Source organism: Scyliorhinus torazame, chromosome 4, assembly GCF_047496885.1.
Source record: "Scyliorhinus torazame isolate Kashiwa2021f chromosome 4, sScyTor2.1, whole genome shotgun sequence".
In the NCBI taxonomy this organism is placed as follows: Eukaryota; Metazoa; Chordata; class Chondrichthyes; order Carcharhiniformes; family Scyliorhinidae; genus Scyliorhinus; species Scyliorhinus torazame.
The window spans coordinates 217,689,941-217,715,879 of record NC_092710.1 but is presented as its reverse complement, the minus strand read 5'-3'; the positions used below and the strand labels follow the sequence as shown (position 1 = coordinate 217,715,879).

Here is a 25,939-nt window from a genome sequence, read left to right as displayed (position 1 = left end):
TCATGCCACCGCTCAGACATGCTCCACGTTTCAGAGATGCTGATCTGGCCAGACAGTTGGACGGGGTGGAGTCAAAACAGGACACTGTTCCCCCGAGAGGGCTGGAGAGTCAGCCACAGGTTAGCCAGTGCTGCCTGGGAGGCGTCGGCCAACAGCTCAGGGAAGGTTACGAGGAAGACCTCAGTCCAGCGCTCAACTGCTCCACTAGGGCAGCGTGCCACCCATGGACCCTGCCACTGCCCCCTTCCTCAAACTACAAGTCGGCAGCTCGTATCGCAACCACCCCCCACCCCCCCCTTCCCTCCAGCGTAATACCACGCCCGTGCCCGGCACACCCTGGCCTTCACCAGCACAAACTACCCATGCCCAGCAGCGGTGCCCACACCTGGCTCCTGTCATAGATGCCCACCGATGCATGAAGCGTGCGGCTAAAAATGCCCTCTCACTCCTCACAGGAGAAGTTGGCACATAACAGGCGGGAAAACGCCCAGACAGGCCGTGGGGTGCCGGACATTCACCTCGCATGAGGAATGGGCCCTGGTCGCCGAGGTGACCGAGGATGGAGAGGTCACTGACAGCGAGGTTGGTCTGGGCTGCAGAGGTGAAGATTCACCCAGATGACCTGTCGCAAGTGAGTTGTTCATGTCAGATTCACTGACCAGATGTCCATTCTACCGTAGGAGCTCCATCCTATGGTGCGAGCCCATCCAGGCCCTCCACCTTCACCCCTCGCCCTTCCAAGAGAACATCGTAGAGGAGAGTTCCGGGAATGCCACCATCGTGGAATCACAGCCTTTCACCAGAACAGAGACCCACACCTTTAGTGGACAGGGTTCTGGAGAACTATCTGGTGAGCACCACACAGACTCTGATGCACAACAGATGGAAGCAGAAACATCCAGGCGAGCCCGCAGTCGGAGATCTGCTGGATCCCAGGACCCTGCTGGATCCCAGGACCCAGCTGGGTCCCAGTCGGATGCTAAGCCTCTGGACAAAGTTATCCCGGAGCTGATGTAGACTTAGGGTGCAGCCATGAGATTCAGAGGGATGTCAGTGACACTCCAGCAGGTTCAAGGCCAATTGGAAGAGTCCCAAAGGCTACGGCATAGGATGTGCTGCCAGCAACGCATGGCACCGAGGTCAGCACTGCTGGGGCGGTGACCACAGTGGAAAACCTGAGGCACAATTTCAGTTTCATGAGTGGGAGTGTCCCATCATTGAGCGCCTCAACAGCATCTCCCAGTTGCTGGAGGACGTGTCCTGGATGCATGTGGACACTGTTGTGGTCCAGTCACTGAACTATGTGTCCCAGATGCAGGTGGACATTGCCGAGGCACTCCAGAGCGTGGCCCAATCACAGAGAAGCATCGCTGAAGACGATCACCCTGGAGTGATATTACACAGACCCTGGCAGGGTAGAACAAGGTAGTCGGGGAGGGAGGGATGGGGAAATAGGTCAGGGTGGGGGAATGGTTGGGAGGTGCGCGGAAATTGGTTGGGATGACGGACTGTCCTATGAAAAGTGGGCGACGAGGAGGGCTTCTCTGATCCTCTGGGCATGCCAGACGCTCTCCGCCGCTTCTCCTCCATCCTTCAGCTGCTCCCACAGGTCCTCCCCGAGCATGTCCTCCAGCCCCTCCTGGTCCGTCTCCTCCTCGCACTCCTCCTAAGAGGAGGCCACATGTCTCTTCCCCAACCCCTCAGCACATTGCCTCACTGCTGTGCGTGGTTGTGGCGGGCACAGCAGACCACCATAAAGCAGGCGACCCTATGGGGGGTGCCGCGGTGCACCACCAGAGCGGTCGAGGCATCAGAACCATATTTTAAGCAGGCCGATGCACCGCCTAATGACAGGACGGGTGGCAACATGGGCCTCATTATGCCGGTTCTCCGCATCGGTCTCCGGCTTCCACACTAGTGTCATCAGCGGGTACATTTATCCCCCAAGAGCCAAGTGGTCATCCTTGGGTGGTCCTCGAAGATGCCCAGTGATCTCCAACTGCCTCTGGAAGTAGCTGTCATGCATACTCCTGAGGAAGTACGCACACACGTACATGATCCGTAGCTGGTGGTCACACACAAGTTGAAAATTCAGGGAATGGAACCCTTTTTTGTTAATGTAGAGCACTCCCTGTTGCCCTGGTGTTTGCAAGGCGAGATGCATGCCATCAATTACCCCCGGACCTGAGGTATCCCAGCGATGGCGGTGAATCCAGCTGCCTGGTCATTCTGATGGGCTTGGTCCAGCTCGGAAAGTTCATGTAGTCTGATGGTTGGGCATACAGGACATCCATGACTTCACCGATGCACTTGTGGGCTGTAGGTTGGGAAATGCCACACAATTCCCTGCTCGAGCCCTGGAATGAACCCAAAGGATAGCAGTTCAGAGCTGCGGTGACCTTGATGGCCACCTGGAGCAGGTATCCTCCTCCTCCATGTGGTGTCAAGTCCACAAGAACATGGCACAGGTGCCACACCATCCTCTTGTTGAGGCAGTGCGCATGCTGTCCAATATCTCCTCAAATGACCAGTGACAGCCGCACACCTTGGATCAGCGTCGGCCTTTCCCCCCACCCTCCCTCCCGGGTCCCTCCCCAGCCTGATGGGTGGCCGGGTCCTCAGAGCATGGGCTGGGCCCCTGCACATGGGCTGCTCGTGCACACGGGCTGCCCCTGCACATGGGCCGCCGCCGCCACCTTAGGCGTCTGGCTGCCTGGACTGCCACCATCACTGTGAGGGCAGATGCCCTCGATAAAATCCACAATGTGATTCCTATAAGAAATTGGAGAGGGTGAGAGACTGACACTCAGTTATGGGTTTCATCCCGAGACTCTCAAATCCTCCAAGTCACTCGCGCTCTTACATTCCCTGCTATCTCTCAGGGTGTCATCCAATGAGCCAGTTGTGCTGGGGGACCCCGCCCTGCACACGTGTCCCAAGCCACAGCAGAGGCCCCAGACACCAGATTCTGGACCCCAGACCTTTGCTGGGAACATTATTTGGACCAGGCTCAGGTTCCTTCCCTGGTCAACACAAGGCTGCGGGGATATCCCCAGTGTGAAGCCCAGCACTCAGGTGTTTGATTGTTGCCTGCTGCCTCAGTGGTGTTAATCACTCGAGGGTTCAGGCAGAAGTGTCCAGCCCTCACAGTTTGATTGGAATGTTAGGCAATAACACTCGTCTGAGACATGGCACGTGTACCCACAGGATTCCACTCGAGCTGTGAAATGCTCATATAACTAACAATGCAAGGGCAGCACAGTGGCTCAGTGGTTAGCATTGCTGCCTCATGGCGCCAAGGTCCCAGGTTTGATCCCAGCTCTGGGCCACTGTCCGTGTGGTTTGCACATTCTCCCCGTGTTTGCGTGGGTTTCGCCCCCACAACCCAATAATGTGCAGGGTAGGTGAATTGGCAACGCTAAATTGCCCCTTAATTGGAAAAAATGAATTGGGTACACTAAATTTAGATAAATAAAGAACAATGCTAATTCCCAATTAGCAATACCCTTCAGCTATGCAACCAGAGGCTGCGCAGTCAAAGGGAGTAAAGTGACTTTCATCATATTACCACAGACAGACAGACACTCTGCCCTGGTGGTGTTCAGTCGGATGGACAGGCAGCAGCTGAGGGTGCCCCTTTTATGGGTAAACACAATTCGGCCCCGCGGGCACTGAACCCCTCATCCTCCAAGCCCAGGGGTGAATCCCCCTCCCTCATCACTGATGGGCTCAAGCACCCCCCCCCCCCCCCATCCTCCAGCGGCTCCTCCACCTGGAGTACTGGGGCAGCAGCTCCAAAGGTCCTTGGCTGTATGCCTAATTTTGAAGATGGCAACTCAGTTCCTCCGATCCCCTTAGCAGCCATTGCGCTTGCTTCCTGTTTTAAAATAGGTATGTTAAACCTTGCCGTATGGCCTCCCGCTGGGGAGCCAGTTGGATCTCACCATTAGATAAGGTGTGCATCCCATTAATGATATGGAATTGTGTTCAGTGGAACTTCACCATGTCTAGGCGGGATCTGGAATAAGCAAACTGGAGCAGGCTGGTTAGATCAGAAACCTATCGACACTTGCCGCGGATCCTGATTTTGGCCTCTCTTGCGATCTAACGCTCGCACAGATCCCCGCTGGGCACAGGGCGGCCGTTAAATTGCGCCAAAGATTTTTCAATGCATTGAAAGTTACAAATAAACTTGTAACAATATTTTTTCATTTGGATGTGTCCAGATACCATCGGTTTGGTGGGAAAATAAAGCCAGTATTACGTTTTCTCAGAAACCTTTACAGCTGGGGAGTCCACATGATTTCCCCTATTGTGTCTATAAGGCATGGCCTTCGTGGGTGAGCTTCCGCTCATTTCTTTTACATTAGGAATGAGTCACAACACAAGATGTTTCACAGCATGAGAGAAATAAACTTTCCAAAAACACTGCATTCCTATATTTTGTTTTGTAAATTCACATAATTTCTTCATGGTTTTTGAAGTCTTTCTCGTATTTCTATATAGAATAGAATGTTTAGTTCTTTTTTTTTGATTAACAGTCACGGATTGTTCGAAGTGTGTAAGATTTATAAGTATGTTAAAGATTGTAATTCACTAAAATGTATACTTTATTGAAAGTATGAAGGCAGGCAAAAATAAAAATGTAATAAGCATTGCAGAGGAATAAATCAGACCACAGCGGACCTGAAGAGGACTTGGCATCGAGTTCAGATATAGAAGTGAGATATATAGTTGGAGATCTTTTATCACTCTGTATAGTGATAAAAGATTACTGGCACTGAATGGAAACTGAGCTGTTGGATAGCATATTCTATGTCACAATATCTACAAGAAATGGTTGCCGCTTTATAATTGGGAATTGTTCGCGAGGGGATTGGGAGGTACATGGTGTGTGTGTGTGAGTTTGTGTGTGTGTGTGAGTATGTGTGTGTGTGCTCACTTTAAATCCTACTCACCGTGGCGGCTTCTGGCTGCGCAGTAGTTGGAGGCTATCGGGAATAAGAAATTGTCAATGTTTGTAATGTGAGCACTCCACAGCTCCCAAGTGGATTCCCGTAGGTAGACATCTCGCAGGAGTGTGTTACTGCCTGGCATCCCAATCAGACTCTTGAGGTCTGGACACTTTGCCTGAACCCTGGAGATATCAACATCTCAGCGAAAGCAGCCAACAATCCAATACCCATGAGCTGGGCTTCAGCACTGGGGACATCCTCGTGACCAGAGAGTACGTTGTGTGGACCGGGAGTGGACCTGTGCCCAGTCAAAGTAATATTCCGGGCGGGAGACTGTGGTCTGGTGACCAGGGAGCCCACGCTGAGGCCTGGTGTGTGTGTGAGGCAGGGTCCCCCAACTCAACCGACTCTTTGGATGCTAGCCTGAGAGATGGCAGGATCTGTAAGGACAGAGAGGCTTGGGGGATTCGAGGGTACCAGGGTGGAAGCCATAACCGATTGTCGGTTCCTCACTCTCTCAAACTCCTTACATATATTGTGGACCCCGCAGCAGCTTCCATCGCTGAGGCAGTGGCAGTCCTGGCGGCCAGACACCACAGAAGGCGGCGGCAGCAGCGCCGACAGAGGCCTGAGGTGACAGTCCATGTGCAGGGGCACACCTCTGATGCTGAGGACTCAGCCGCTTATCTGGACAGGGAGGGACCCAGAGGCGGAGGCCGGTGATGGTCTAATGTGTACAGCATCGCTGGTCATTTGAAGAGATGTCAGACAGCATGTGCCGCAGGCCACTCCACCTCAACAAGTTGGATGATGCAGCACCTGTGCCATGTTCTTGCGAACTTGGCACCACATAGAGGAGGAGGAGGTTACCTGCTCCAGGTGGCCATCAAGATCTTCCTAGCAACCATGACATTCCAGGGTTCGAGTGGGACTTGTGTGGCATTTCCCAACCAACGGTCCACAAGTGCAGCCGTGAAGTTACGGATGCCCTATCTCCCAGGCAGCCAACTATATAAACATTGACCTGGACCAGGACCATTAAGATGCCCGGTAGCAGGATTCTCCACTATCACTGAGATACCCCAGGCACAGGGTTTAATAAATGGCATGCATGTCGCCTTACACGCACGTGTGGTCCAGGAGTGCCCTTCATTAACAGAATGGGTTCCAGGGAGTGTGCATGACAACTACAATCTGGGGCAGTTGGAGATCCCCGGTGTCTTCGGGGGACACTCCAGGATGACCGTTTGGCTCTTGGGGGATAAGGGGTACTCACTGAAGTCCTGGCTAATGATGCCAGTGCAGGGGCCGGAGATCAATACGGAGACCTGATATAATGAGCGGAGCTCAGGTGCTCCTCAATCTATGCCATAGTCTGACTCCTGTCTTTCTGCTGACAGCGTGCTCACACCCATCACCTGCACATGGTCTGCATCGGGGGGTGGGGGTGGGGGGGGGCCATCCTGATGCATGACCACCATGACCGGGAGGCTGGTGCTGGGCGAGGGTGGAGGGTAACTGGGGGGATTTTGTGCAGGCTGGCCATGCAGAATAATGTGACAGAGGCTTCACATATCTCATGTGTAACGTGTTTTGATGGTGAACAATTGTGACCCTAACTGTCCCTAGCTACCGATGGTGCCTCTTCCCACAGTGCCCCCTCAGTAATCCTGTATCTGCTTAGCCCTCTCTGCTTTGCTGCTACGTGTAGGTGCATACCCTGGACTTGCCGGTGACACATGCTCGCTGTGCCACCATGTTCCGCCTGCTGATCGCGAGATGCACCTTTGTCAAGGGAGAGACTCGGGACAGCTGGTGCCTACCATCGTCTCAATGTAGGGAGGCTCTGGCTTGGCCTCCAGCACTCCCTCCTCCTAGTCGGTGCCGGTAGGCCCTGGGGTTCAACTTGGGACAGAAGGGCAGCTGGAGCGAGCTCCAGAGGTTCCTGCGTCATCTGGCTCTGCCAGCCCTGGTGGCTCCTCATAGTCTGCACCATTGTTTCAACATCCTCAGCGATGCCCCTCTCTGACTGGGCCATGCTCTGCAGTGCCTCGCCAACATCCAGCTGCGCCTGGAACACATTCCTCAGTGACTGGGACATGCTGCGCAGCTCCTTGGCAAGGTCTACCTGCATCAAGGACTCATCCTTCAGGGACGTAGTTGAGACCCTCACCCATGGCCTCACCCTCACTACTGACTGAGCAACGCCTTGGGCACCACCACTCATGCTGCTGAAATCGTACTCCAGGGGCGAGATTCTCCGACCCCCTGCCGGGTTGGAGAATCGCCGGGGGCTGGCGTGAATCCCGCCCCCGCCGGTTGCCGAATTCGCCGGCACCAGATATTTGGCGGGGGCGGGAATCGCGCCGCGCCGGTTGGCGGGCCCCCCCCTGCGATTCTCCGGCCCAGATGGGCCGAAGTCCCGCTGCTAGAATGCCTGTCCCGCTGGCGTAGATTAAACCACCTACCTTACCGGCGGGACAAGGTGGCGCGGGTGGTCTCCGGGGTCCTGGGGGGGGCGCGGGGCGATCTGGCCCCGGGTGGTGCCCCCACGGTGGCCTGGCCCGCAATCGGGGCCCACCGATCTTTTCCTTCCGCCTTCGCCGCGGTCTCCACCATGGCGGAGGCGGAAGAGACTCCCTCCACAGCGCATGCGCGGGGATGCCGTGAGCGGCCGCTAACGCTCCCGCGCATGTGCCACCCGGCGATGTCATTTCCGCGCCAGCTGGCGGGGCGGAAATCAGTCCGGCGCGGGCCGAGCCCCTCAAGGTTAGGGCTCGGCCCGCCAAGGTGCAGAGGATTCCGCACCTTTGGGGCAGCGCAATGCCTGACTGATTTGCACCGTTTTGGCGCCGATCGGCAGACATCGCGCCGATACCGGAGAATTTCGTCTCAGGTTCTCCACTGCGGTCGCCACCCTAACAGTGTTGGCCTCGGTGCCACGCATTGGCGGTGGCATCTCCTGTGCCCATAGCCTTTGGAAGTCCACCAATCGGCTGTGGACCTACTGGAGCACAGTGGTTAGCACAGTTGCTTCACTGCTCCAGAGTCCCAGGTGGAGTCTGCATATTCTCCCCGTGTCTGCCTGGGTTTCCTCCGGGTGCTCCGGTTTCCTCCCACAGTCCAAAGATGCGCAGGTTAGGTGGATCAGCCATGCTAAATTGCCCTTCGGTTCGGATGGGTTTACGGGATAGGGTGGAGGTGTGGGCTTAAGTAGGGTGCTCTTTCCAAGAGCCGGTGCAGACTCGACGGACCGAATGGCCTCCTTCAGTCCTGTAAATTCTATGATTCTATAGTGTCACTGACATCCCCTTCTGAAACATCGGCACTCTTGCCACTGCATCCGCTCTGGGATAACCTGATCCAGAGGTTAGAATCTGACTGGGACCCAGTTGGGTCCTGGGATGCAGCAGATTTCCGACTGCTGCCTCCTCTGGATGTTCCTGCTTCCACTTGATGTGCATTGGTAATCATGTGGTGCTCACCAGAATGTGCCCCCGAAGCTTGTCCACCACTTCGCCCAGTGAGGTGTGTGTCTCTGCGCTGGTACAGGGTGGGGATGACAACTGTGATGCCTTGACTGTGGCATCCAAGTCTTCGGCAGCAGGGGCAGGGACCACCCTGGATGGACCAGCATCATCGAATATAGAGATCCTGCAGGAGAATGGCCATGTGGTCTGTGGGAGGGAAGGATCATTATGTCTGACATGAACAACCCACATGTGACAGACCATCTGGATGCGGGCTGGCTCACCTCGGCATCGGTGATCACTCTGTCCTCGACCACACCTGCGACCTCCAGGGCCCGGTCCAATGGGTGGGGTATACTGGTGGGTGCCAGGGTGTGCAGGGGGACAGGCACGGTATTGTGCTGGTGGGGGATTCGGTGCCAGCCGCAGGGTCGTTGATTTGCAGAGAGGGCGGGGGTTGGGCGGGCATGTAGAGGCCCAGGGTGGCAGGTGGGACCAGTGCCATGGGGCCAATGTCAGCTCACCAGTGCGGCTCAGTGGAGGTTGTTTAGCTTCTTGCGGCGCTAAATGCCAGTTCTACTTGTGACACTCCCGTTGCCACTGTCCCTCAGGTGGTACCGGCTGCCCTGTGGCTGACCCTCCAACTCCCTCAGGGGAACAGGGTACCTGTCTCATAGAATCATAGAATTTACAATGCAGATGGGGTCCATTCGGCCCATTGAGTCTGCACCGGCCCTTGGAAAGAGCACCCTACTTAATCCCACGCCTCCACCCTATTCCTGTAACCCAGTAACCCCACTTAACCTTTTTGACACAAAGGGGCAATTCATCATTGCCAATCACCTAACCGGTGAGAGGAAACCGGAGCACGTGGAGGAAACCCATGCAGACATGGGGAGAACGTGCAAACTCCACCAAGACAGTCAGCTGAGGGCGGAATTGAACCCAGGACCCTGGAGCTGCGAGGCAACAGTGCTAACTACTGTACCACCGCATCCAACAGTCTGGTCAGGTTGGCATCTTTGAATCATGGAGCAGGTCTGTGCTACGGCATGGCAGCGTGCTGTCTGGGGTTTGCTCTGCGGGATTGGTTTAAGTGCTGTTCCCCCTTGTTAGCGGGGAGCTGCCGTGCACGGACCAGGCGATTTAGCTGGCAGGACAATAATTTCCGACGTGAAGCCCTTGGGACACCATTACCAACCCTGATTGGCCGTCGGGAAGCATCTGGCGATTCTTGCTCGCTACCACACTTAGAAACCTTTCCATTAGATCGCGCCCCAAACGTTAGCTTCTGTTAGTAGGGTAGGGTGGCAGAAATATTTTAAAGATAAAACTCTTTAATGATTGGCATGGATTTGCCTTCTATGTATTTAATGGTAAGAAGGAGAGTTGGAAGAAGAGTTTTAAATAACAACATTATGCTGAGTGGGTTTCAATTTCTCATCAGTGAATGCATTTCTTCCAGGTATATCTCATAGCACATGTTCCTCTGGGCTACTTGCCAGATTCAATGAACACCACTGCAATAAGGGAGAAAGACAATGAGCGGCTGCTGCAGATTCTTTGCAAATACAGCGATGTCATCGATGGACAGTTTTTTGGCCACACTCACAAGGACAGCATCATGGTCCTTCTGGATAATCACGGTAATGGATTCTTGTTCCTTCCTCCTGTTGCTGACAGTTTTCTTCCAGTCTGTTTCTCCTTCCCTCAGGAAAGCATAAATTCCTTCCTGGAATATAGTTCCAAGGCTGCTGCTGATCCTCTCTTAACTTGTTAATGTGGCTTGTTTTTCATACAGATGTCCAGAAAATGGATAATCAGGTTGTGGAAGAATAAAAATGCATTCAGTCATATTACACATGGTATCCACAAACTTTCATCAAATGTTTCTGAAGATCAAAATCCCAGGCAAAATTTTAAAAACTTTGTCCCTGCTGAATGGCAAGACCACTCGTGCGTTAGGCACCCGAATGCTGAACAAGGGGGACTTCGGTCTGGCTCTTTAACTGATTCACAGCATTGGTATCCCACTTCCATGTTTCCTGGTCCATCAGAGAGGGTGCTGGTTGATTGATATTTATTGTCACATGTACCAAAGACAGTGAAAAGTATTTTTCTGTGGCCAAGGGACCATACACAGTACGCACATAGTAGACAAAAGAATAATCGACAGAGAACATTGACAAATGGTACATCAACAAATAGTGATTGGTTACAGTGTGGAACAAGGGGCCAAACAAGAGCAGCATAGGGTGTCGAGAATAGTGTTCTTACAGTGAACAGATCAGTCCAAGGGAGAGTCGTTGAGGAATCTAGTAGCTGTGGGGAAGAAGCTGTTCCTATGTCTGGATGTGCGGGTCTTCAGACTTCTGTATCTTCTGCCTGATGGACAGGTCTGGAAGAAGGCAATGCCTGGGTGGGAGGGGTCTTTGACAATGCTGTCTGCCTTCCTGAGGCAGCGGGAGGTGTAGACAGAATCAATGGGAGGGTGGCAAGCTTGTGTGATGTGTGGGCTGAGTTCACCACACTGCAGTTTCTTGCGATCTTGGGCCGAGCAGTTGCCATACCAAGCCGTAATGCAGCCGGATAGGATGCTCTCTGTGGCACATGTGTAGAGGTGTGTGAGAGTCGATGCAGATATACCGAATTTCTTTAGCTTCCATAGGAAGTAGAGACGTTGTTGGGCTTTCTTGACTGTTGCATCAACGTGAGCGGACCAGGACAAACTGTTGGTGATGGTGATCCCCAGGATCTTAAAGCTGTAGACCATCTCTACTTCGGAGATGTAGACGGTGGGGGGGAGGGGGTGGGGGGGGGGCATTGATATAGACGGGGAGGGGTGGTCGTGCTACGCTTCCTGAAGTCGATGATCAGTTCCTTGGTCTTTCCAGCATTTAGAGAGAGGTTGTTTTCGGTATGCCATGCAAATGATCTATCTCCCTTCTACAGTCTGATTCATCGTTATTTGAGACACGACCCATCACAATCGTATCATCTGCAAACTTATAGATTGAATTGGAGTTGTATCTTGCCACACAGTCGTGTGTGTATAGGGAGTACAGTCGAGGGCTGAACACACATCCTTGGAGGTGTTAAGAAAAGGATTTCTGATTAAAGGGACCCTAGCAGGGTTCAAAAAGATTGAACCACACACAGGGTTTTGAGGCTCAGCAACCATAACAATGGGGAGACCTGGGAAGGTTGCTCCACAGGTATCTCACTCTTACTTGAAGGTCCTTCTGTGAGATCTGAGGGACTGAAGTGAAACAAACTCTTCCAAAAACACTCAAGAAGCTCAACACCATCTGGGAGAAAACAGCTCACTTAACTGACACCCTAACTCTTATTTGTGTGTTTGCTGTTAATATAAATGCCTTAGTAAGAATATTTTTTTTAAAGAACCATGCAGAAACTCTGGCTGTATTTCTTCAGAAGTTGTTTCTCAGCGTGTATGAGCTCACCTTCCAGCCACTCAATGTGGTTAGGTGCAATCATCTAATGAATGGGTAACACACAGTTTCTATGCTTCCTATATTTTAATCAAAGAGTGCAAGTTAAATGTGCCTCACAATACCCATGCTTGTTTCCATGGGCGGGTTCCAGTTTTGCCCCCATATTGATTTAGATCTCTCAAAGTATACTAATAATTTCAGGAATATATTTTAGAAGTTTACGTATCAGTGTTGCAAATGTTTTCACTGATTAAGTTATTTTATTTCACGTCCTTTATTCTTCACCAGGGTATCCTATCAACTCTTTATTTGTTGCACCAGCTGTCACTCCACAACGACGAACTTTGAACGGTGTAACCAATAACCCAGGATTACGCTTGTACAAGTATGACACAAGTGACTACAGCTTATTGGTAAGAGTCTTTTAGACACTGGAATTTGGACAAAAGTGAGGCAGTGTTTCTGTTTTGGCCACAATCAGAAAATTCTTGTCAAAATGTGCTTGATATGGAATTGGTTGGGTTGGGCCTCATGTTTGTGCGAAAATGAATTGCTTAAATATAAATGTAGTGTTCCATGAACCGGACAATTGGGCAATGTAATAGAAAGAATTGGGCTGGCGATTTTCAGCCCATGTTAGCCGTCCGGGGTGATTCTCGCTGGCTCGATCACATTTTCAGATTTTCCAGGCCCCTCGCAGGTGATGTCATGAGAACCTCACCACGGAAGGTCGGGAACCCCATTTAAACACGTGAGCATCTTATCGAGCCTTCCCGAGACTTCCCCTCGCTGAATATTCATTGGGTGCCAATGTGACGTCACACCAGCATGATTTACAACAGAAACATTTACAACAGCTGTATAAGAACAAGAACCTGGCAACCTCACCCCTAAGGGGAAACCGGAGGTGAGCGCTCAGGTTGGAATCACCCTCCAGGGTGCCAATTGAAGAGGATGCCCTGGAGAGGATGCGGGGGACCCAAATAAGTACAACTCAGGGCCTTGGGGAGGTGGGGGGTCAGGCTCAGTATCTTGGGGGGGGGGTGGTGTGAGGGGGGGGCGGGTGGCTCGCAGCCCTTAGCCATTCATGGTTGTGAGCCTCTAGTTTTAAAGGGGTCTGGTGACTGGTTTGAAGGCAGCACCTCCCGTGTCCTCCTTGCTGGGCTTGTGGTGATATCATTGCTGAAGGATTGCCCTTCTAGAGCAACAACTGGAAAGTGGGTGGGATTAGGTAAATCCAGAGTCAACACCGGGAGTGACTGAGGTCCCTGGGTGGTGTCATGTGATATGCCAGGCTGCATAGGCTGAGTGGGGAACATTGACAAGGGGTGTTCCCCAGCTTCATGAGGGCTGAAGATCCATACACAATGAGGAGGACAAGTGCAGTCAGACTGAACCCCAACACTCTGGTTGTACTTTGAAGCCAGAGGGCATGAGCTGTCTGGACATTCAAGGCCACTGGTTATGGAGGCCAGGCTGACAGCGATTGTGTATGGTGCCTGGCATGCTCAAGGTTTAATTCGCTGGGGAATGAGGGTGCCCTCTAAGGAAGACGTTGACTGCAAATTGCAGTCTTCACATGCATCAGGTATGCCTCACTTACCACAAAAGGAACCCAGTTGCCTAATGAGCTCCTCGAGCTAACTGTGCCAATTTCATCAGCATTGCAATGCGTGAGTGTGTCACTGATTGGTGCCCAATTGTTAACCCTGTTTAACGCAGTTTCTCTTTAAGGGACTGTCTCTTTAATTTGTCCCACAGTTTATTTGATTTAGTTTACTTAGTTATTTGTTGACCAAATAGTTGAAAGCCTAACCCCTAAGCATTAAACTCTGAGGCTAATACTCACACCTCCATAACAGAGAGAGATTTTTTTTATTAGTCCCTGGCTTGGCCAGCATTTATTATCCATCCCTAATTACCCTTGAACAGAGGGCATTTCAGAAGGCATTTTAAGAGTTAAACACATTGCTGTGTTTCTGGCGGCCCGGAGTCACATGTAAGCCAAACCGGGTACAATGTGGCTCCGAATGGAAGGCATTATGTTAAAGGTGCTCACCAGTTACCCTGTTCAGGAGATGATGGGCGGCAGAATCTCGTTTCCATTGTGAGGCTAGAATGCAGGTCCATTGAATGCACTCAACTGCCCTTGGGGGAGTCACGCGGCCCGTTAAGGCTTGGAAGGGTCAAAGCGCTTCATTCAGGTGGAGTTGAGAGGGGCAACTGTGCAGAAGTAGCTACTGTGTGACAGGAGAGGCAGTGAGGTTCATTGGAAAGGTGCTCGTATATGGGGATGCGCATAGGTGGATGTCCAAGATCCTGAGAGGGCTGTGGTTCAGGCCTCCTCAGTTTTTCCTTTCAGTTTTTCATTCGGTAGAATCACGGAGCCAGTCGCGCTAACAGTTCTTTTGGTTGCTATTGAGCAGCAGCAGGGACACTGACATGCCGCTGCACATGGCCTGGACCAGCGCCCTGCAGAGGGAGAGGCAGGGCCCGGTGATATTCTGGATGCAGGGACACAGGTGGCAGAGCCTCAGACGAGACACTATCAGCCAAGGATATTCTTCCACAGAACTGCTTATCTCCAGATGTCCGAGGACCAGTGCCGGAGAAGACTGATTCTGTCCCGGGGTCAGTGGATCACCTGTGCCAGGTAACACAAAGGTTGGCATCACCTAGATTGTGAAGCCAACCATTGCCTGTGGCATTGAAAGTTACTGCCGCTCTGAACTTCTATGCTATCAGTTTGTTTCAGGGCTGCATGGCTGACCTGTGCGGCATCTCCCAGTCAGCAGTGCACAAGTGCACAAAGGAGGTCACAGATGTGTTATTTGAGGGCCCACATGTGCATCAACTTGGACTGGGACCCAGGCAAACCATGATGCCAGGGCCTTGGGCTTCTCCCACATACTGGCATGCCTCAGGTACAGGGGGTGGGATTCTCCAATCCCGCGGCAGAGTGTCCACGCCGTCGTAAACGCAGTTGCGTTTTATGACGGCGTGAACGGGCCGCTCCCACGACTAATTCTGACCCCTCCAGGGGGCCAGCACGGCGCTGGAGCAATTCGCGAAATGTGCGCCGCGGGATCTACGCATGCGCAGCTGCGCCGGTGCCAACGAGGACATGCGCAGTGACCTCCTTCAACACGCCGGCCCCGACGCAACATGGCGCAGGACTACAGGGGCCGGCACGTAAAGGAGGACCCCAGCCACAGAGGCCGGCCCGCTGATCGGTGGGCCCCGATCGCGGGCCAGGCCACATCGGAGGCCCCAGGGTCGGACCCCCCCCCCCCCCCCACCTCCCCCCCCTCCCCCCCCCCCCCCCCCCAAAGGCCGCCACCCGATCCTTACACGCCGAGGTCCCGCCGGCCCAGAGCAGGTTAGAACAGCGCCGGTGCTGTACTAAGCTGCTCTGGGCCGGCGGGACTCGGCTCTTTTCTTTGGGCCGTTCGGCCCATCTGGGCCGGAGAATCGGTGGGTCGGTCACGTAGATCGGCCTGCGACCGGCGCCGCGCCAACCAATCGCGTCTGGGCGGCATGGCGCGATTCACGCGGCCCACCGGCGATTCTCCGACCCGGCGCGTCTGTAACTCCGCGTCGTTACAGGGCATCATTGATTGTACTCAGGTGGGTTTGCGCTCCCCATGCAGCATGGGGCACCATTTGTGAACCACAAGGAATACCACTCCCTTAATGTCCACCAGATCGTCTGTGACCATGCGATCACATAATGCCTGTGTATGCCAGTTTCCTGGGGAGCTTCCCTGGCCATCACATTGTGGAATGCTCGCAGAGCCCAGATGATTTTAAGGGAGAACAGCAGCTAGAGGGATGGCGCCCTGGGATCAAAGGGTACCCATTCAGGAAGTGGCAGATGACACCTGTGTACAGGTCACAAACACCCACTGTGACTCGATAAAATGAGGCTCACACATCAACGCGGCGCTGGTCGAGCAGGCGATTGGCCTGCTCAATTTGCGGTTCTGGTGCCTGGGCCATTCGTAGGGAGCTATCGAATACAGCCCCCAGAGAGTGTCCCACATCTTCGTGGTCTGCTGCGCTCAATGTAACCTGCCATGCATCAGGGTGACCAGCTAGACCAGGAGGAGCGCCATTTCTCCTCAGATGAGGAAGATATTGAGGAGGGTGGAGTGGGCCATGGAGGAGTTGAAGGATGGACCTCGGGTGGTGGCCAGGGCCTATATGGGGCACAGGGCTACGGATATCCTCATAGCCTCTGTTTGGGGACAACCAGGACGAGGGTGTGATGACCTCTCCCACCATGGGGTCTGATATCTTCTCACTACTGTGGTACCTGTGGGAGGTCATCGTCATGGTGGCTACATTCATGGGCAGGGTGCTAAAACGATTGGCAGACCTGCAGGAGAATGATGATGGCCTGCAGTGAGGACAAAGTGATGCTCCTCTTATCCTCAGCGAAATGTCTGACTTCTGCCAGCTGAACGTGACCTGCCACTGAACAGGTTTCCTCCTCTGACGTCAGGGGTTCTGATGTTTTTCTCCACCTACTGACGAGGTGGGCAGACTCTCAGCACATTTTCAGCCCTTGGCACCCTCATAACTAGAGAATGCTGACAGATATGGCGGTGTGGAGGGGGGTGTAGCGCACAATGACTTACGAGAGACTGAGAAGTGATTAAGTCGATCCAGGCTTTATTAAGCGATGCTTGTCCCCAGCAGCTCAGCAACAGAATGAAGCTGCGGGGAGAAGCTCGGGTTCTTATACTCCACCTTCAGGGCGGAGCCAGGAGTCGGCAGCCAACCAGGACCCGGAATCTGTCAGCCAATAGCATCTCGGCTTCACAGTTCCACATGACCCCTAATACATACCACCACATTCACCCCTTGTTAAAAAGGAACCCGGCGGGGTGGTGGTTCGCATGGTGGTAGGGGTTTACAAGGCTGGCCCTGGAAGGAAAATTTCGGACATGTTACTACAGTTTTAGCCCTACACTGGGCTATGTACAAGTTTGTGAGAACTATTTACAATATTAGCAAAAAACTTTTTTTTGTTACAACAACATTCTTGGTGTCACGCGGATTCCACGAGCGGGCGGTCTTGTCATCCTCATCGATCGCCTCAGCCCCGGTGGTGGTGCAGGTGCTTGCTCAGGCGTTGTTGTCTCCGGGAGCGTTTCGGTGTTTGTTCCTGTTTTACTCCTGGGCGGGCATGGGAGGAGGACCGATCCCCCGGGAAGGGGGCGGTCGCGGGGTGCGCCGGTGGCAGGGAGGGGATGATCGGTGTCGGGGGTGTGTGTGTGTTGCCGGCGGGCGCCAGGTCCCGCAGGGAGACCGTGTCCTGTCGGCCGTCGGGGTACGCCACGTAGGCGTACTGTGGGTTCGCGTGGAGAAGGTGAACCCTCTCAACCAATGGGTCTGATTTGTGCGCCCGCACATGTTCCCGGAGCAAGGTGGGTCCTGGGGCCGCCAGCCAGGTCGGCAGCGACGTTCCGGAGGAGGACTTCCTGGGGAAGACAAGGAGGCGCTCATGAGGTGTTTGGTTAGTGGTGGTACACAGCAGCGACCGGATGGAGTGGAGAGCGTCCGGGAGGACCTCCTGCCACCGGGAAACTGGGAGATCCCTGGACCGTAGGGCCAGTAGGACGGTCTTCCAGACCGTGCCGTTCTCCCTCTCTACTTGCCCGTTCCCCCGGGGGTTGTAGCTGGTCGTCCTGCTCGAGTCTATGCCCTTGCTGAGCAGGAACTGGCGCAGCTCGTCACTCATGAATGGATATATGCGGGGCAACCGAACAGTGTGAATATGGTGCCAAGGGCTTTAATGACTGTGGCCGCTGTCATGTCGGGGCAGGGGATGGCGAAGGGGAAACGAGAGTACTCGTCCACCACGTTCAGGAAGTATGCGTTGCGGTTGGTGGAGGGGAGGGGCCCTTTGAAATCCAAACTGAGGCGTTCAAAGGGGCGGGAAGCCTTGATCAGGTGCGCTCTATCCGGCCTGAAAAAGTGCGGTTTGCACTCTGCGCAGATGTGGCAGTTCCTGGTGACTGTACGGACCTCCTCCACAGAGTAGGGGAGGTTGCGGGACTTTACGAAATGGTAGAATCGAGTGACCCCCGGGTGGCAGAGGTCCTCGTGGAGGGCTTGGAGGCGGTCTATTTGTGCGTTGGCACATGTGCCGCAGGATAGGGCATCGGACGGCTCGTTCAGCTTTCCGGGACGATACAAGATCTCATAGTTGAAGGTGGAGAGCTCGATCCTCTACCTTAAGATCTTGTCATTTTTAATTTTGCCCCGCTGTGCATTATCGAACATGAAGGCTACCGACCGTTGGTCGGTGAGGAGAGTGAATCTCCTGCCGGCCAGGTAATGCCTCCAATGTCGCACAGCTTCCACTATGGCTTGGGCTTCCTTTTCCACTGAGGAGTGGCGGATTTCTGAGGCGTGGAGGGTCCGGGAGAAAAAGGCCACGGGCCTGCCCGCTTGGTTAAGGGTGGCCGCCAGAGCTACGTCGGATGCGTCGCTCTCGACCTGGAAGGGGAGGGACTCGTCGATGGCGCGCATCGTGGCCTTTGCGATATCCGCTTTGATGCGGCTGAAGGCCTGGCGAGCTTCTGTCGACAGGGGGAAGGTAGTGGACTGTATTAGCGGGCGGGCCTTGTCTGCATACTGAGGGACCCACTGGGCGTAATATGAAAAGAAACCCAGGCAACGTTTCAGGGCTTTGGAGCAGTGGGGGAGGGGGAATTCCATAAGGGGGCGCATGCGTTCGGGGTCAGGGCCTATTATCCCATTGCGCACTACGTATCTAAGATGGCCAACCGGTTTGTGCTAAAAACGCACTTTTCCTCGTTATATGTGAGGTTCAGGGCGTTAGCGGTCTGGAGGAACTTTTGGAGGTTGGCGTCGTGGTCCTGCTGATCGTGGCCGCAGATGGTTACGTTGTCGAGATACGGGAACGTGGCCTGCAACCCGTGCTGGTCAACCATTCGGTCCATCTCCCGTTAGAAGACCGAGACCCCGTTTGTGACACCAAATGGGACCCTTAGGAAGTGGTATAGACGCCCGTCTGCCTCGAAGGCGGTGTACTTGCGGTCACCTGGGCGGATGGGGAGCCGGTGGTAGGCGGCATTGAGGTCCACGGTGGAGAAGACCTTATACTGGGCAATCCGATTGACCATGTCGGATATGCGGGGGAGAGGGTACGCATCTTGCTGCGTGTACCTGTTGATGGTCTGACTATAGTCTACGACCATCCTTTGCTTCTCCCCGGTCTTTACTACTACCACCTGGGCTCTCCAGGGACTATTGCTGGCTTGGATTATGCCTTCCTTCAGCAACCGCTGGACTTCAGACCGAATAAATATCCGGTCCTGGGCGCTGTACCGTCTGCTCCTAGTGGCGACGGGTTTGCAATCCGGGGTGAGGTTCGCAAACAAGGACGGCGGTTCAACCTTGAGAGTTGCTAGGCGGCAGATAGTGAGTGGGGGTATTGGGCCGCCGAATTGGAATGTTAGGCTCTGCAGGTTACACTGGAAATCTAATCCCAGTAATGTGGGCGCGCAGAGTTGGGGAAGGACGTAGAACCTGTAGTTTTTAAACTCCCTCCCTTGCACCGTTAGGTTCGCGATACAGAACCCTTTGATCTCTACGGAGTGGGATCCTGCAGCTAGGGAAATCTTTTGCGTGCTTGGATGGATGGTCAGAAAACAGCGTCTTACCGTGTCTGGGTGAATAAAACTTTCAGTGCTCCCGGAGTCGATCAGGCATGGCGTCTCATTTCCATTGACCAGCACCGTTGTTGTCGTCGTCGTCTGGAGCGTCCGGGGCCGCGATTGATCCAGTGTCACCAAAGCCAGTCGTGGTAGTAGTGTCGCGGTGTCTTCTTCGGACCCCGTGGAGCCGTCAATGCTGGGGTCCTTTGTTGTCAACCATGATGGTGGCGTCCATGAATCGCACGCGGCCGGGGGTGGACAAAATGGCCGCCCCCATGGATCGCACGTGGTCGGGGGTGGACAAAATGGCTGCTCCCATGAATTGCACGTGGCTGGGGGGGTCACAAGGTGGCGGCGCCCATCCTCCCCTCGTGGTGCCCGGGACCCAAAATGGCGGCGCCCGCGGGTTGCACATGGGGCGCTGGGGGGGTTGGGGAGCGTTTGGGATGTGCTGGGCTCGTTCTTCTCTGGGGATTGCGGCGACCCCCCGGGACTGGCACACTGCCGCGTAATGGCCCTTCTTGCCGCAGCTTTTACAAATAGCTGCACGGGCCGGGCAGCGCTGCCGGGGGTGTTTCGCTTGTCCGCAGAAATAGCAGCGGGCCCCCCCGGGATGGTCTGGCGCTTTAACCGCGCAAGCTTGCGAGGGGGGGGGGGAGTTTGTCGCGACGGGGGTCCACGGCGCCCAAGGGGCTGCCACGCGGTCGGGGCAGTAGGCGCGGCCGTTTTGCGAGGCCACATCTAGGGAAGCTGCAAGGGCCCATGCCTCTGAGAGTCCTAGCGACTCTCTTTCTAAAAGTCTTTGGCGGACTTGGGGAGAGTTCATACCTGCCACAAATGCTTCGCGAATTAGCAGGTCCGTGTGTTTGACTGTGTTCACCGGCGGGCAGCTGCAGCCCCATCCCAAAATTAGCAGCGCGGCGTAGAATTCCTCTAGTGATTCTCCGGGACTTTGCCGTCTCGTCGCGGGTTAGTGGCGCGCGTAGACCTGGTTAATAGGCCGAACGTAGATGCTCTTCAGCAATGCGAGCGCCGTTGGGAAATCCTCTGCGTCTTCTATGAGAGGGTAAATTTCCGGGCTTACCCTCGAATGCAGGACCTGCATTTTCTGGTCTTCTGTGATCCGGCCAGGGGCCGTTCGGAGATAGCCTTCAAAGCATGCTTCCCAGTGTTTGAATACTGCTGCCGGGTTCGCTGCGTGGGGGCTGATCCGCAGGCATTCCGGGGCGATTCGGAGCTCCATAGTCTATTAAGCTCGCTTAATAAATTGTAGCGCACAATGACTTACGAGAGACGAGAAGTGATGAAGTCGATCCAGGCTTTATTAAGCGATGCTTGTCCCCAGCAGCTCAGCAACAGAATGAAGCTGCGGGGAGAAGCTCGGGTTCTTATACTCCGCCTTCAGGACGGAGCCAGGAGTCGGCAGCCAACCAGGACCCGGGATCTGTCAGCCAATAGCATCTCGGCTTCACAGTCCCACATGACCCCTAATACATACCACCACGGGGCGGGGTGTGGGGGGGGGGGGGGGTGTGGTGGGGGTAAACGTTACATAGATAGGGGTTGGTGGGGCTCGGGTGCCCGCGACAGGAGTGCCATGGCTTTACTGTGTCATCAGTGTTCGGAGGGGAGTGGTGAGAGAGACATAGCGCACACTGCACAGGGATGAAACATTGCGTTTGTGTGGGGGTTTGCGAAGCGTGGCACCATGACATTGTGGAGTATTCATATGGGTGATCAAAGTGATATTTAATATAAGTGCTTTAATACAATGGTGACATATCTCTATTAGTGCCAGTCGGTGCCCATCATCTTTTACTCTTCGTCGCCCACTCGCTACATCTAGGTGTATCCCCAGGATCCATGGCTGATGTTCTAGCTTCCACACCCTGCTGCTCGAGATGATCTTGGCAGGCGTCCCATGAGAGGCCTGGACCTTGAGAGTTTGGGCCTACTTTCAGGCTGCACAGGTGGGGCAGGGCTGACCATCCCATTGTGTGAGGCTAGAGGTGTTTCACTCACTGGGTGGGGTGGGGTCAGATGGGATGGACACCACCAGGGTCTCCTGTGGCGCTCCAGCCTATCCTCTTCTCTTCGGGTGTCTGGGGACTCCTGGCCTCCTTCATGAGATGGAGGGGCAGCTGGAGTGAGATCCAGAAGCCCCGTCGCACTCTGGCGCTGATGTTCATGGATTCCCATGAGTGCCTGCATCATTGCGCTTATTCCCTCAGTTACGGAGGCCATAAGCCAAACCATGGAACGGACATCCCCTGCCATGGAGTGCAAATCATGTGCCAAGGTCTCCACTGTGGATGCCACCCTCGCAGTGCTGGCCTTGTTGCGGAGGAGTGACAGCACTCTCTCCCCGGACAGAAGGCGATGACCTGAGCACCAGAGGCATTTGTGTTTGGAAGCTGATGGATAATGGAGAGAGGAAGGAAGAGGTCAGAAAAATGTTGTCACCACTGAAAATCTGCCATTAGACAATTGAGAGAAAAGTACCCCTGAATGATATCTGCATACCCACAGGGACACACATAACCCACTTTGGGAACGACTGTATTTTTAAATAAGTCTCAGAAATTTTGTGCAGAATTGTTTGCTGCTGGCAGGATTCGACTGATATAACTCCAGCAGCAATGTCCCGGGACTGAGATGAATGACCTCCAACAACCATCTTCCTTTGTGCTAAGTATGACTCCAACCAGTGGAACGGTATCCCCAAGTATTGCAAATACCCCTTGATGCTACACTCAGTCAAATGTGGTCTGGAGGACAAAGGCTTAAGCACAACTCTTGAGTTCAGCTCTTTTGTTCATATTTGGACCAAGGCTGCAATGAGGTTAGGACCTGAGTAACACTGGCAGAATCCAAACTGAGAATCAGTGAGCAAGATATTGCTATGTGCCAATTGACAGCACTTTCCATCATGTTTCTGATGGGGGGCATAGTGGTACAGTTGTTAGCACTGTTGCCTGACAGCTCCAGTAACCTGTGTTCAATTCTGGCATTGGGTGTCTGTCATTGTGGAGTTTGCACGTTCTGTGTCTGAGTGGGTTTCCTCCGGTTTCCTCCCACGGACCAAGGATGTGCAGGTTGGGTGGATTGCCCATGCTAAATTGCCCCTTAGTGTCCAAAGATGTGCAGGTTAAATGGGATTACAGGGACAGGGTGGGTATGTGGGCCTAGGTAGGGTACTCTTTCGGAGAGTCGGTGCAGCTGGCCGAATAACCTTTTTCTGCACTGTAGGGATTCTATGATTTCCATGGATTCTAAATTCCACCTGTCAGATGTCTGACTCTTCTACTAGCCTAATTATGTCATTTTGCAAATGATTCATATCATCCTTACTATTTGCCACTTTTCCAATTTTGGTATAATCGGCACATTTTGAAATTTTACTCTTTACTCCAAGAGCCACATCATTTCTATGTAGCAAAAATCACTGTGGTCCAAGCACTGGCCCTTGGGGAATAGCTGCACTGTTTACTGTCCTCCTGTCTGAAAAATAACCATTTTCACGACCTGTAGTTTCCTTTCCTTAGGCCATTTTTATTAATCCAATCGAACACGGATCCCCATTCCATGTGCCATGATTTTGTTAACCAGCCTTTCGTATGGTTCTTTTTGGAACATTTTCTTAAAATCCACGTAGACGACATCCACGGATTTCCTGTTACTTCTCTGATTGGCTCTCTTATACATAGGGCCAAGAGGATCTTGGCAGAAATCAGGGGCCTGGGAGATGGAGGTGTACTCATTGCGGCACTTCTCCACATCCACCTCGTGCAAATAAAGTTCCCTTTCAGAGACCCAATGCACTGCCACATCACATCCCGAGAAGTCTTCGGACCTGTGAGTTAGAATGCATGATGCCTTTTGGGCGTTTTTGTCATCTCGGTGTTGCTCGCCTCTTTATTTGTTTCTTTGCCCTTGATTACTCCCTTATACGTCTGTATCTGTAAATAATCTACAAACATACAAAATCCCTGAATGGGACAGAGCAGCTTGTTCTTCAAGCCTGTCTCAAACAGTCATGACCCGACTAAACATTATAATTCTCTGTTGTATTCACTTGAAAGTTGCAACCAAAAAAAATTAAAGAGATCTCGGCTAATTCAGGAACAAAATCTAGTAAATTCGTCTTCCCATCTTCCATTCTCAAAGAAATTGTTGTGACCAAAGGCAAGGACTCCACTCGTAGCCAGACAGACAGGATACAACTAGGTATATTCTACTACTCCTCAATAAAATACTGTCTCACGCTCCACTGCCCCTCAGGGTCCTCCTCCCGACCTGCTCCCAGGCCGGGGTTTATATTCTCTGGGGGATCCTCCAATTGGAAGGAAGCTCTGTCACCTTATCACCTGGGGAGTTCGCATTCCAAGGTGTAGGAGGGGAATCTAAAACAATGTAGGTTCAAACCTCTTTGGGGGCTGTAGCAGAAATCAAGGTAAGTTCCAGGAGGTTAGTGACCGTGAGGTGTATACTCTTTCTGTATGTTGTGATACATGCTACAGCAAGAAACCCACTTAGCTCCTTTTTGAATTATTGCAACAAATCCACACTTAACATGTGAGCTGATAACCTATTCCAATTGTCAGTATACCTCCATTTAATCTTCTTGATGTCTAACTTCGTCCTGCAGCTGTATAGCTTAAATACACACAAACTTTTATTTTCCTTAGTTCAAATAGTCTGTCCACATAGACACGAGCCCCTTTAAAATCAAAAGCAGTTTTTAAAAATGATGTACCAGGTAATATAGTGGAGTAAATATTGTTTTTCTTGCAGGATTTCTGGCAGTATTACCTGAATCTCACTGAAGCCAATGAGGAGAAAAGACCTGACTGGAAGCTGGAATACATCATGACAGAAGCCTATGGCATAAAAGACGTACAGCCACAGTCCTTGTACGATTTAACTAATCAATTTAGAGGGTTGCACAGTGAAAAATTTCAAATGTATTATGATCATTACTTTGTCAATTACAATATCAATGTGCATTGTGTTGGCCTTTGTAAAGTGAAACAGATATGTGCTATAAAACATTTAGATCATGCTGCATACACTAACTGCATTTTAAGAGGAATAGAGTAGGACTGCTTCAAGGAAAATATTTGTATTGAACTCTTGTTACCTGTAATTATTTAAAAACTCTTCATTTTGTTTTGTTTCCTGAGAGGCTGCTTCTATTTTACTCTTTTTAAATCAGTTTTCCCAACTTTAATTTCTTCTTCTCCGTGTGCATTTTTGGGTAGAATTTTCCCATATTTTTTCCGTGTCAGGCTCTGACTGAAACCCGGATTGTATCTCTCCAGTTGCACAGCTGCGCTTTTAGTCCAGATCATGAACCTCTCGGAAAAAGCATAATTGTGGCAGGACAGGGCCTGATAGAACCGGCAAGGCCACCTCCACCGATATCGGGGCGCCTTTTCGAAACGGCACCCCGATCAGCACAGAAAATAAACCCCCGCCACAAATCCTCACAAGCACCTGAGACTCCCCTCCTCTCCCCCCAGCGCAAGCACCAGGGCCCATAACCCCAACAAACATAACATGAGCTCCACCCCTAATGGGGCTCCCCAGAGGGTCCACCCCTGGCACAGGTTGGCACTGGCAGTGACACCGTTTGCCAGTGGGAACTGCCTGGGTATGTCCCTTTCACCCTCCCTGGGGCTCTACTTACTTTTATGCCCCCAGGAGGATCCCCTCGACTGATTCAAACTTTCCAAATCTGTTGCAAACCTCGTTGATGTGATATCACATTGGCAAAGTTTGAATATTCAGTGAGGGGAGATCATGTGGCAGGGGGCTTGGTAATGAAATTAAAATATGTGTAAATCTATTTAAATGAGGCTCTCACCCTTTATGGCCGTGATCTCCATTTTGTCATTGACGAAGGGAGTGGAAAATTGGGAAAAGAGCTCACCGGCGCGATCTCTCGAGACTTTGCGCCCATGTTTCTATTCTTACTGATAGCGGACACGGGTTCAAAATCGCCCCTTATGTTTCCACCGTTCTACTTTCCTGCAACACTTTTTTATTATTTTTGTTGAATAATGTTTCCAGAGCTTCAGTTGGTGTTTCCTTATGTTCAAAGACCATATAGGTCCAGTTTCAGCCCAGGTTCCAGTTGTGTTCCACAGGGCTCAGTGTTGGGACCCTTGCTGTTAGTTGCATACATTATTAATATGGGAGGCATGATTGGGAAATTTGCAGATGAGAAAAAAATTGACTGTGAAGTTGATAGTGAAAAGATTGTTGTTGACTCCAGAATTATATCAATGGTTTGGTTGAGTGGGCAGAGAAATGGAAAAGAGAATTTAAGCTGGAAAAGTGTGAGGTAATGCATTTGGGGAGTGCAA

General features: G+C 52.6%; 1 protein-coding gene across 1 annotated transcript in view; it reads left to right on the top strand.

Moving 5' to 3' along the window:
• smpdl3a (sphingomyelin phosphodiesterase acid like 3A) overlaps nucleotides 1-25,443 on the top strand; it is a 79,667-nt gene extending 54,224 nt beyond the window's left edge. Inside the window, exons 6-8 of the mRNA XM_072499337.1 lie at nucleotides 9,891-10,071; nucleotides 12,169-12,293; nucleotides 24,366-25,443. Coding sequence (XP_072355438.1) covers nucleotides 9,891-10,071; nucleotides 12,169-12,293; nucleotides 24,366-24,671 — 612 coding nt within the window. The 3' untranslated portion in view covers nucleotides 24,672-25,443. The remainder of the gene's footprint in view (nucleotides 1-9,890; nucleotides 10,072-12,168; nucleotides 12,294-24,365) is intronic.
• The last annotated feature ends 496 nt before the right edge of the window (nucleotides 25,444-25,939 follow it).